This window comes from Lolium perenne, chromosome 7 (genome assembly GCF_019359855.2).
Source record: "Lolium perenne isolate Kyuss_39 chromosome 7, Kyuss_2.0, whole genome shotgun sequence".
Classification (NCBI taxonomy): Eukaryota; Viridiplantae; Streptophyta; class Magnoliopsida; order Poales; family Poaceae; genus Lolium; species Lolium perenne.
Window position 1 is genome coordinate 92240780 of NC_067250.2, and position 12744 is coordinate 92253523.

Here is a 12744-nt window from a genome sequence, read left to right on the forward strand (position 1 = left end):
TCTACCTTTGAGGAGTTTCGTTCCAGTCTCTGTGTCTCTGGCGACGCTTCGACTGCGGGGGGGTGTTGAATATATTGTATATGTGTGCGTTGTGTATCCGGCCCACCTCCTAGTTTTCTTGTATAGTTGATGTAGAGGCCCGCATCATGTACTATATATATATATGTGCCAAGGTGCACCGATCAATGCATTCCGCTTGCACCTAAAACCCTAGCCTTCTACAGGCAGGATGGCGATGAGCACGGCAATCTTCGGTATGTGGAGGACGCAGCGCTGTCGAACAGGGGGCCGTTCTGGCTGTAGCAGCCGGATGTAATTCCGCAGGGCCTGCACTGCACCCACGAGAAGGAGGAGCCGGTGTCGAAGAGGACGCTGTGCTTCGTCAGCGGCGTACCGAGGCTGATCTGGGCGACGAAGCCGTAGAAAGGACCGGCGCTGGTGACGGGCGCCCAGACATTCCTTGGCGGCGGGCGTCGACGGCGGAAGAAGAGACTTGACGCGAGCTGCGGTGCCTGGCCTTGCGCCGACGTGGAGCCATTCCTCGAGCAACCAAGGTCATCCAGGCACTGATATTGGTGGTGCAGCAGTGTTAGCCGGATCGACCCGCTGGTGTTGCTATGGTGCATCTCATCTGTACATACGGCCATATGTGACACATGAGCGTGAAAGCATAAATTGAATGAACACTCGCACTACAGTACATCTAGAGCAAGTAAAGACCAAAGACCATAGTAAAATGTCTTACTAGGTGCATATTTGTGTATGGGATATGACCCCGCGGATAATGCATTGCATGTTGATAGGAGAATTATCAGAGGGATCAGCAGCATCATATTCTCTTTGAAGTAGCCTTTCTAAACATTTGTATATCGATCAAGTGGACTGTAGCCTCATTATACAGGTATATTTATATAGCTAGGTAGAATGCATCAAGCCTCGAGCATGAAATGTGCGCCAGTAGAAGATCATAGTCGTGACCGAACAAATCAGATTCGAAATCAGTGTAGTAGTTACAAAGCGACAAGTTCATGTGCCTTTGGCTCTAGATGCCTGTAAGTGGGCCTGTCCATGGGAGCACACTACTTAGCCACCTCTGTCTTCCTACCAAAGCGGGATGCCGCTTGTTGCACGCTTATTTTCTTGATTTGAAGCGGAGTCCAATCGGGCCACTTAAACCCGCTAACATCATCCACTACAGGAAGACTCCCTCTACAGCAACGTATAGATGGAGTTGCACTGTTTTGAAAGGCAACAGTCAGTGCCATCCTGCCGTTTGGCGACCATGAGCGCTCCCGCGGGCGACCTTGGCGCCCCCACGCCGGCGGGTGCTCCGGCGACCTGCAGCCAGCTTTCCAGCCCTAGGACTAGCCACCAAAACCTCCCGGAGCCTCTCCTCCCCCTCCTCGGCGACGTCGGCAACCACCCGTCTCCGGCGGAGACCTCCCTGGCCGGAAGCTCCTCCTCGGCCCCTCCGCCCGCTCAAGGTTTCTTGTCGACCCGGACGCCGCGCAGGCTCGCGCTGGACCCGCTTGCCCTCCCTCCGCCGTTCGTCACGCCGGGAGATGCCTTCCTCCAGCTCGCCCTTGAAGATTTCTGCACCCTGGTATGTTCTCCGGTTGCCCCTGGCTCGCCGCTCTTTGCCCCGACTCCGGTGCACATTGCGGTGAGGCAAGACAACCACAAACCCGTCTCCCCGTCCTTGGTCCGCAATATGCTGCAGTTTTGGCTTGGAAACCCGTTTGAGAGGCTTGCTGTTCTTGAGGTCGATCTGAACGTGTTCCGGCTCGTCGTCGCCTCCCCAAAGCTCGCCTCCTTCCTGGCTTCGCTCGACGGTCTCCGCCATGGACAACTGCTTGCGCTGTTCTCGCTTCCGCGTGCCCCCCCGTTGGATGCTCTGCTCATCTCTGGGCCGTTTCCTGGGCCCAGCTGCTACTCTGTGTCGCTTCCGGGCGCTGCACCCTCCGCTGCCCCTCCTGGGCTGCCTGTATTGCTGACCCTTCCTGGGCCTGCCTACCTGCCAGCCCACGCGGACGGATTTGCTGCCCTCTCCAGAGTTGACCTAGATCCCGTCACGAGCTCGCGACCGGCCAAATCCAAGAGACGCCACCGCCCTCCCCCTTGTCTCTTCCTCCTGCTGCCTGGGATTCTCCCTCGCCCCGATGGCCCGCTGCCATGGCCAACCCATCCGCCCCGTGAGCCATCCCCTCTTGTCTCTCCTCCGTCCCCTGCACCCTCCCCAACCTCCGGCTCCTCCCCTGAGCCCTTTCCTCTTCCGTGCCCTCCACAGACCGCCGGCCAGTTTTCCCCTTTCGGCACCCTCGTTGCTCGCGCCGCCGCGGATGGCCGGCCCGTGCCCTCCTACTCTCAGGTGGCGGCCTCCCCCTCAAAGCCCACCCCCGCCCCTGCCCGCGCCACACCTCCTCCGCTGCGCTCTCTCAGCCGCCGGTGCCACAAGTGCCTTTCCCCAAGTCACCTCGTCGCCGACTGCCGAGACCCGGTGTGCTGCCGGCGGTGCCGCCACTCCGGCCACAAGGAGAAAGCTTGTAAGCTCCAACCTTACTCCTACTCTGCCCCTCCCTCCTCCATCCCTTTTTCCCCTTCTCATCTCCCTCTTCCCATCAATCTCAGGTCCGAGATGGACGCTGCTGGCGAGGCTGATGACCACCAAGCCCCTAGGCCCCTGTTCTGCCCCCTTTGCTTCGCCAACGATCACTCCAGGGCCGCTTGCCGCCTCGTCGTCCCTGCCGCCCTTGCGCAGGATGTTCCTGACGAGGAGGAGGCCGTTGCCATGGAGGTGGTCGGGGCCAACGCTGCTCCTCCGCCCGTGGACGACGAGGAGGAGGAGGAGGACCCCGAGGAGCTCATTTTCGAGGAGAATCTCAGCGACGGTGACGCCCCTCCGCCCCTGGACGCCAACCCTGCGGCCAGCCACGCCGCCTCCGAGGACGCTGGCAGCATGGGGGAGGACGGCTTCATCCCCATTGTGGATGCTGCTGACTACCTCCCTGTGCCCGGCTCTGACTCAGACGACCTGGAAGACGCGGGCCTCGCGGCTCCCGAGCGACCGGACAATGTCTCTGTCTACATGCCCTTCTCCAACCTTCGCCACTTCGACAACCTCGCTTATGCCTTCGTCAACCCTCCCTTGGAGGATCCTCAGAGCTTCATCACCCAGGCCGCCGATCTTGGCTGCGGCCCAGACCGGGTCTCCTTGTTTCCCTCGTCTGAAGGAGCCCGCCTTGCGGTCTTCTCTTCTCCTCTTGATCGTGAGAATGCCGTCCTCAATGGCCCATTCATTGGGATTGAAGCCTCCGTTTTCTTCCGGCGCCATGACGAAACTGATAATCGCTTCCTCTTTGATCATGAGGCCATGGCCGCCCTCTCCATCGCTCGCTACCCCGTGGAGCACTGGCGTCGTCACCACATTTCCCACTCCTCTGGCCCCTATGCCAACCCTCATGCTATTGACCCCATTTGCCTCGTGGGAGTGGACTTTGAGGCCGTTCTTGTCACCGTCAAGGCCGAGACAATCTCCCACATTCCTTTCACTCTCAGCGTGAAAAATCATTGCAGCACTGGCACTTTTGCCGATGTGTCCATTGTCGGCTTTGAGGACCTCGCCCCTGGCTCGGAGGGTTCTTCGGGACCAGACCTGCACCCCATCCCTGAGGCTCTCTCCTCGGATGAAGAGGAGGACTTCATCCAGCTTGAGGGAGGCGCTGGATATGCCGAGTCCATGGAGATTCTTGGCATCCCTCCTCCTCAGGTGCCCCATGGCGAGCCTAGCAGCGCTGCTCCTGCTGCTCCTATCGTCGCCCATGCCCTTGCGAATGCTCCTCCGCTGCCCATCATCTCCGGCAAGCCAATCCTCTCCAAGCCTGCTCGTGTTGAAATCAAGCTGCGGCTTGGTTTCTTCGACGTCCTTGTGGTGGGCAGCGATGGCGGGCAGCTATCCTTCCGGCTGCCCCTTCGCTGTGCCTCCACTGACCCAGGCTGCAAGGGGCTCCTTGTCACCAACTTCGCCACAGCTTCGGCCGGCCTGATCGACTCTATTGCCCTTGTCGGGCCTCTTCGCCGGCCATCCCTCTCCGTTAAGGTGCTGGCACGCGGCGACGTTGCTGGCTTGGCCGTGCAAGTGCCTCTCAGTCAAGCTGAGGCTCTTGTTCTCGGAAGCTCTGCTCAGCCGGTGGTGGAGGATCCTGCCCCTGCTTCAAGCCTTCTTGGAAGCCCAGCTCAGTCCGTGGTGGAGGATCTCACCCCTGCCTCATGCCCTGCCCCTGCTTCAAGCCCAGCTCTTGCTGCTGTCTCTGCCGCGGCTTCACCGACCGTCTCCTCGCTCGCCTTGGAGCGCTCGCCTGTGCGCCCCACGCGTTGGGCTGTGTCGCCTGCTGCGACTCGCCCCCCTCGCCGCTGCTCCAGGCTCGCCGGGGAAAAGGCTTACGTTTCCATCGTCGACAAGGCGGTTCAGCGCAAAAAGGCGCTCATCGAAGGCTCCTCCACTCCGGCGCCCAAGCCTCGCCGCGGTGAGCTCTTCGCTGATGACCTGCTTGCCATTGCTGTGGAAGAGGGCACCCAGCTGGCTTCTGAAGACGTCCTTGCCCTGGCCCGGGCTTGTGACCTGCCTCCCAGCAGCTTGGGTCTCCGCGTGGCCCTCCCGTCGCCGGCCGGTTCTCCATGATTGCTGCTCTTTGCTGCCGCGACGCCCCGCAGCTGCTCCGTCGCTGCTCCGGCGTCCCCCCTCGCTCGTCCCACTTTCGGCGTTTGGGCTCTTGCTGTATCTCTTGTGGGCTCCTACCTTTCTCTTGGTGGGATTGGGCTGCCCCGGCTAACCCTCGCTCTAGGCTTTTTTGCTTCATTTTGGGCCTGTGTCTTTGCCCGTGTACTCCTTTTATTATGTGCTTTGTAACCTGGGCTTTAGACTCCACTATGGTGATTATTCCTGTTCGCTTTGACTACTTTGACTCTCAGATGACTTCCAATCCCTATGTTAGTTAAAATCATCCTTGAATGCTGGAACGTTCGAGGCCTTGGTGGTCGGCAGAAACGTGACGACGTCAAAGCTGCTGTTGGCTGCAACCTCCCTTCTATCCTTTGTTTACAAGAGACCAAGCTCACGGATATCTCCGCTTTCACCGCTTCATCCTTCCTCCCTCCGTCTCTCAGGTCCTTCGTCTTCAAACCCTCGGTTGGCTCCTCAGGAGGTATAATTACAGCCTGGGATGACCGTCTTCTTGAACTCACTCACCACTCCATTGATGAGTTTTCCGTCTCCACCACTTTCTCGCATCGCTCCGATGACCTCTTGTTTACCATTGTCAATGTCTACGGTCCTTGCACCCACCCTGACAAGCCTATCTTCCTCTCCTCCCTCGAGCAGATCTTTCCCTCCTTCTCTGGACCTGTCGCCTTTCTGGGTGACTTCAACCTCGTTCGATCCCCTTGTGACAAGTCCAATGGGAACATCAACACCACTGAGGCCGCCTCCTTCAACGATTTCATTAATAACCTCGGTCTTCTTGAGATTCCTTTGCTGGACCGGCAGTTCACTTGGTCCAACCAACAAAGCCCTCCAATCCTCGCCCGCCTCGATAGGGTTCTCATCAATCCAGAGTGGAGCTTTGCTCTTCCAGACTCTACTCTAACCTCTTCTCCCCGCCCCACCTCGGACCATGTTCCTATCCACCTTGAAGCCTCCTCCAAGGCCCCGCGAAGTACCGTCTTCCGTATGGAAAACTCCTGGCTGTCCCATTCTGCTTTTCCCTACCTTGTCACTAGCAACTGGAATAGCGTCGGTCCAAACCACTCTCACCTCTCTCCTGTCAGTCAACTTTGCCTTCGCCTCAAACGGGTCCGGGCTGCTGCCCGCGCCTGGGCCAGGGAAAGACGGCTGCCATCCATCTACTTGCTCAACTGTCGTTCCGTCATCTCCTTTCTTGACAGGCTGGAGGAGCACCGCACCCTCTCCCCCCTCGAGCAGGACCTTCGCTCCTTGGCAAAAACCCATCTCAGCCAAAAAAACTTCGAACGTGCCACCTACTGGAGGCAGCGGGCGAAAATTAAAAACTGTACCCTCGGGGATGAGAACTCCCGCTACTTCCACCTTTGCGCATCTGGGCGCCTCCAGAAAAATCAAATTAAAAATCTTGAGGCTGACAATGGGAACCTCACCTCCTCGCACACTGCTAAAGCTACTATTCTTCACACCTTCTTAAATCCCTTCTTGGCACCCCTCTGCCGGCCAGCGACAACCTCAACCTCCCCTCCTTAGTCCACTCAACCTCCATCACCCCCTCCCAGGCCACTTCCCTCATCCGCCCCTTCACCCTCGAAGAGATTCGGGATGCCCTCTTCTCCATGAACGACAACTCCAGCCCTGGTCCGGACGGCTTCGGCCCCGCCTTCTTTAAGCGTAATTGGGACCTTGTCAAGCACGACCTTCTTACTGCGCTATCTAGATTTCACTCCCTTTCTACAGACCTCCGCCCCATAAATAAGTCCTATATTGTCCTGCTTCCAAAAAAGGCCGGTGCAAACAAACCAGAGAACTTCCGACCCATCTCCCTCCAGAACTGTTGCCTCAAGGTTCACTCCAAATGCCTCACCCTGCGCCTCCGGGAGCTTATCCCACACCTGGTTCACCCTGACCAGACTGGTTTCATCTCTGGGCGCTCCATTGCGGAAAACTTCGTCTATGCTGCCGATATTGTTCAGGCTTGCCATAGGCGCTCCGCTCCTGCCGCTGTCTTTAAACTTGACTTCCGCAAGGCCTTCGACTCCATTAGCTGGGAGGCCCTGGACCGCATTATGCGGGCTAAAGGCCTTCCGGATCTTTGGTGCTCTTGGATTAATATGCTTAACCAAACTAGCCATACTGCCGTCCTCCTCAACGGCATTCCTGGGCGCTGGATCCAATGTCCAATGTCTTCGTGGTCTTAGACAAGGAGACCCTCTCTCCCCTTTCCTTTTCAACATTGTTGCTGATGTCCTCCAGCAGATGCTCCGCCTGGCCTCCCTTGCTGGCCTTCTCCTCCACCCCCTTGTCGATGACCTTCCTTGCCCCGTCCTCCAGTACGCCGACGACACCCTCATCATTATTCGAGCCATCCCGGACCATGTCGCCAACCTCAAACATATCCTAGACGACTTCTCCGCTGCCACTGGTCTGACCATAAACTTCCATAAGAGCACCTTTGTGCCCATTAAAATCGATGCCTCTATCACCACATCTATGGCTGCCACCTTCGGTTGCCCGATATCCACCTTCCCCCAAACATACCTGGGACTTCCGCTCTCCCCCTATAAACTGCGCTTTGGCGACTTCGCACCCATCATGACCAAAAGCGACATGCGCCTCTCTGGGTGGCGAGGTCGTTGCCTTCCCATAGGCGGCCGCCTGATCCTCGTCAACTCCGTCCTCACCTCTATGCTCTCTCACGCCATGTGTGCTGGGCTCCTCCCAGCTGGTGTTATTGAGGCCATTGATAAGCGACGGCGCGCCTTCCTCTGGACTGGCGAAGAATCTTGTCATGGTGGCCAGTGCAAGGTAGCCTGGGACGATGTCTGCGTCCCCAAACATCTTGGGGGTCTCGGAGTCATATCCCTCCCAGCCCAGAACTCCGCCCTTATGGCAAAATTCCTCACCAAACTTCACTCTGACACATCGGCTCCTTGGGCCTCCTGGTTCCGCCGCATGTACGGATGGCACAATTCTCGTGATCTGGGTGATCACCACTACCTCGACACCCCCATCTGGAAGGATATTGTGGCGGGGCTCCCCTCCTTTCGCTCTATCTCCAAAGTCTCTCTGGGCAACGGGGCTTCCACGGCTTTCTGGGTTGATTGTTGGCTTGGGGACCAAACCCTCCAAGAGCGTTTTCCTAACCTCTTCTCTCACTCTACCCGCCCCAACATTAACGTCGCGACCACTCTTTCCCTGGGCCTCCGCAGCTCCCTTGGACCGCGCCTCACGGCTGCCGCGGCTGATGACCTTCGAGCTTTGTCTATCGAGCTGAACTCTGTGGAGCTCCGCCCTGACGCTCCGGACACACGTGACGCTCGCCTCTCTGACAAAAAACTCTCAAACAAATGTTTCTATGTCAACTCTTTCAGGCATTTGCAGATTGATGACGTGGCGCCAACGGTTTGGCGGAGTGCTGCCCCATTAAAGTGCAAGATCTTCTGCTGGCTTGCTCGGAAAAGGCGTCTGCCCACTAACGAGCGACGGTTTCGACACCACCTTTCTACCTCTGCTGCCTGTCTCTCCTGCAACCTGGATGAAGATGTGGACCACCTCCTGCTCTTCTGCCCCCAGGCAGTCAAAATCTGGGACTACTTCCTCCAAAATTTCAACCCAAGCATGTACACGGGGTTCTCTGACTTCTGCCTCAGACGGAACTGCACCTACGAGGAATCCACCATCAACACTGCCATCGCCTGGAACATCTGGAAGCGGAGAAACGCAAGGACCTTCAATGGCGTAGTTGAAAATCTTTCACTTGTATCTCGCCGTTGTATTGAGGATATTAGGCTCTGGGCCTATAGATGCACCACCCCCTCCTCTACCTCCTTTCTTAATTCTTGGTGTAATGGGTATGATCCCCCCGAACTCTCTAGGCTAGCTCTCTCTCTGCCCCTCTGCCCCTCTCAAGCTATGTAATGAAACCCGTTCCGCAGCTTTGATATATAATTGTTCAGGCTGGCGTAAGCCCGCCGTAGCCCAGGTCAAAAAAAAAAAGCAACGTATAGATGTGTATCTAAATGTATATATTGGCGTTGCTAGGGATTGTACCAACGGATAAAAATGCGTTGCGTTTTTGGGTGTTGCAAAGGCACAATGCAACGCATATACGTGTGTTGGTAACCAAGTGGATAGGCGTTGCAAAATAGCAACAAAATCAAAGCAACAGCTATATCCGTTGGTAGATGCATCGTGTATGTATTGAAAATTTAGTTTTAGAAAATACTATTCTCAGAAGTAGATGGTTGATCGTTGTAGAAGATAGAAAGATTTTGTCGGCGAGAACAAATTTAATAATGTGAGCCATCCACATCATGCACAAATTATAGAATATGTATGCTTTTCATCACATATAATTCAATATTTATTAGCATACACCATTCGATACACAAAAATCATCTGAAGAGTAGTCATTTTACAATATTGCATCATAATATGATACATTATATATACGTATTTTCAAGGACACCATTCAATACATATAAATCGTCTGGGTTAGACAATTTATTATCTTACATCAAGATATGATATCCAACCTAGTCTACATATGGTATTTCTAATATTTCGTCTACCATATCCTGAGCTGATATCCATATAGCAAGTCTTCCTGACGTGACCTGCAAATACAAAGCTAAGTTAGCCCACAAAGTTTTTTTCCTATTCATCTGATATAGCTCATCAGACCAACAAGTCAGACTGGTTACCCGATCGGTTGAAATACAAAAAGAACTAGATAATTAAGGAAGGATCTGAACAAATCAATAAACAAAAGATCAAAATATTTTAATTAACTAGATTGTCCATCTAAAAGCGGATAAAAATTCTTAATTAACTAAATGGTCAATACTATATCATAAAGCAAAACAGTTAATCTGACAGGTATACGTAGATTGTCCATCTAATAGAGGATAAAATTTCTTAATTAACTAAACAGTAGAATACTGTATCACTCATGTCTTGCTTGCCATAACTGGAGTGGCTCGAGGTAAAGAATACAAATAGAACATAAATTGCGGGGCACTGATTGATAGCAGTATTCATCAAGTGAAACATAGGTACAGTATGATTCAGCGAAAAGGAGTACTTATCATTTGGTAGTCTAGTTGGTGCACTAAGAATACTGAAAGTGACAAAGGGAAGATGGTGCTTGGAAATCACCGTGAGAGCTCTACCTTATATCCTTGGTACATTCCCTAATACGACCAAAAATTTGTGGATGGTAGCACTCCCGCACGCACTAGTAGGAAAATCCTTATAGGCGGAGCTTATTCTGTGGCGCACCTCGACAAATGCGCCACAGAAATTTGTTTTGTGGCGCACCAGGCAAGGTGCGCCACAAAAATAGCTTAATTTTGTGGCGCACCAGAGAACCGTGCGCCACAAAAACTTGGTGGGCCCCACCAGCTGACACCCCCACTCATTGGTTTTACTATTTCTATGGCGCACGTACCACAGTGCGCCACAAAAATAAGCTATTCTGTGGCGCACGGCGACAGTGCGCCACAAAAATAAGCTATTCTGTGGCGCAGGTTGGCTCGTGCGCCACAGAAATAAGTTATTCTGTGGCGCATTGTTTTAGGTGCGCCACAGAATTAGTGAACCAGATATACAAAAGTGAGCCAACCTCCCACCTACCACACACTACACAAGCCATTCTTCTTCCTCCATCTAGCTCGTCCCCCTTCTCTCTCATACTATTTTAACTCTACTTTTCACTTGCTTGGGTATTTATTGCACTTACTTTGGTTGATACTTAATTGGAGTTGAGGAGAAGGCTCTCCATACTCTCTCCTCCTCTCGAACTCATCGATCGCGGTCTCGTCTCGGTATCGAATCTAGAAGGTGAGTAGTTGGAGGAGACATACATATGCTTAAGGATTGAATGAACCGCTATCACCACCAGGATCGTATCTTGTTGGACCGAGGGAGCTGATTCTACTTCCTCCTTTTCTAGTAGAGCCGTCCCTCGTAGCTCTCCGAAATGAAAGCCATGTACCCGGTGCAACCAAAAGTGGAGTGGCATGAGGAAAGACCTACCCATTCAATACCAGGGAGCGCCGCTATTCTCAGGGTCTATAAAAAAGGCCTATTTTCCGTGCGAAGGTAGGCTCAAGCGTTGATTCTGCTCGTGAGCGTAATGGTATAAGCCTGCCTGACTGTGAGACCGACTGGTCGAACAGAGACGAAAGTCGGGCGGGGACGAACTGGATTCGAACCAGATAAGAGCCGTGCGTTCCCTTCTTTCCAAGCGTCCCTTGGTTTCGCAGTTCAGTTGGCGAGAGACTCCTGGTTCATTGGTTGAAATACCGTATTCTAAACCGAAGAGAGTTATGTATCGGATTTCAAATGGTGCGTTTGCTGGATCGAAACCTCGGAAAAGGTTCATTGCCGTGCCTTCCTTCTCAATGCCCGGGCATCCATCCAATGCATGATTTTCGATAGCGTCGAACATGAGCGGTAGACTGAACACCCACACAATCTCGATTTGACACATAAGGATTGCTTTCACTCTACAAAGGCATACCTAGCTTCTTTGCCGACTCTACTTGCAAAAGTGCCGGTCTTCTATGATAGGAATGGGGTATTTTGAAAACATGGTTGCTGCAAGACTTCAGTGGTTAACTCTAGAATAATGGGCACTTCTGGCTACTATGTCTAAACCTTAAGCGGCCCGCTGCCCCACTCACTTCACTTCGGAGGATATAGTAATGAAAAAGCTAGGCCGAAGGATGAGATGGCATTTCAAGAGAACCAAGCCTTATCAATAATACCAACACGCCCGTCTGATCCAAGATTAGAAACCTCTCTTTCTCTCATAGAGGGAACCTCACTGACGCATTCAGGGCTCTGGGCAGCCTTTAGAAGCAAGAGGTTGGGAAACCAAGAGAAGGCTTCGCCTTTTCTTATCTTCTTCCCGGCACAAAAAGAGGCGAGGGGACACGAGTGACCGACTCCTTATGGATAACAATCCAGTCGACCACTTATTACGGTGAGGCAACGAACCACCATTATGGAAAACCCTTCTATCTAGACTCCCGCCGTGCTTCTCGGGAGGCGCTATGGCAAGGAAGGCTGGCACTGCTTGCTTTCCCTATTGGATGAATTCCTCCCAAGGTCGGATACTAGGTATTTACTACCCCAAACCCCTATGGAGGAGACATGCATATGCTTGTAGATCTTGTGTGGCCGTCGTGTGTATGGATGCTTGTTGCAGGTGAAGCGCTTGTGTGCGTGCCGGTGTGGTGCATGGATGTTTGCCGAAATGTTGATTCATTTCCGTTTCGGCAAGTTTTGCACTACCCATATGTCCTACTTTGAGGAGAGGTCATGCCGAATTTTTCCGCTCCATGTAATACCTTGAGGAGAGGTACGGCCCATGCATGTGTGTGCATTTGGTGCGGTTCTAATTTCCTGTTCTATGTATACCATTTGCAGGCAAGCATGGTCCTCTCGATGAGTTCCGCTGGAATCTCTAGATACAAGATAGACGCGAAGGAGGACATGATTCGAAACAATAGGCGCCAGATAAGATGTCCGTGTCGATCATGCAAACTCGAGCGCTGGATCAACCCTGATTCCGGACAACTGGAGGAGCACCTGCTGAGGCGCGGTTGTTGCTAACTCTTCCGCAGTTCCGCACCCTGTCAAGCAAAAGGAAGATATGAGGCAAATTCCATTACTCAGTGCCCATTAACCTGTATCGATAATGTCAGCTCTAACACGTTCAATACAGTTAACTTGGAAAACTACGATATGGAAACAAGGCTAGACTCTGACGCTCCTTCTCTAACCAATCTAAAAGGAAAATATTCCTGCACATGATGAGCTGCCATCGACATGAATGGGCACGGATACACAAAAATCCTGGAAAACTGAAGAACACGGGTCAAGCCAAAGGGATAATGAGAGAGGGGTCTGATAGGTGAAATAGAGAATTAATCCTTAAACCTGAATCTTTGTCGAACTCTTTCTCCGCCGCGCTCATGTGCTTCATTTAATTGACACGT

General features: G+C 53.2%; 2 protein-coding genes across 2 annotated transcripts; one reads left to right on the forward strand and one right to left on the reverse strand.

The window, feature by feature from the left end:
* Positions 1 to 218: 218 nt before the first annotated feature.
* Positions 219 to 647, reverse strand: LOC127315839 (aspartic proteinase nepenthesin-2-like). Its single transcript, XM_051346287.1, has one exon. The coding sequence runs from the start codon at positions 645 to 647 to the stop codon at positions 219 to 221; it is 429 nt and encodes a 142-aa protein (XP_051202247.1).
* A 4337-nt stretch (positions 648 to 4984) lies between these two features.
* On the forward strand, positions 4985 to 6268 carry LOC139833638 (uncharacterized). Its single transcript, XM_071823967.1, has one exon. The coding sequence runs from the start codon at positions 4985 to 4987 to the stop codon at positions 6266 to 6268; it is 1284 nt and encodes a 427-aa protein (XP_071680068.1).
* Positions 6269 to 12744: the final 6476 nt, after the last annotated feature.

What these genes read in the sequence shown, in the direction of transcription:
- LOC139833638 (XM_071823967.1), top strand. Translation starts at nt 4,985, where the DNA reads ATGTTAGTTAAAATCATCCTTGAATGCTGGAACGTTCGAGGCCTTGGT.
- LOC127315839 (XM_051346287.1), bottom strand. Translation starts at nt 647, where the DNA reads ATGGCCGTATGTACAGATGAGATGCACCATAGCAACACCAGCGGGTCG.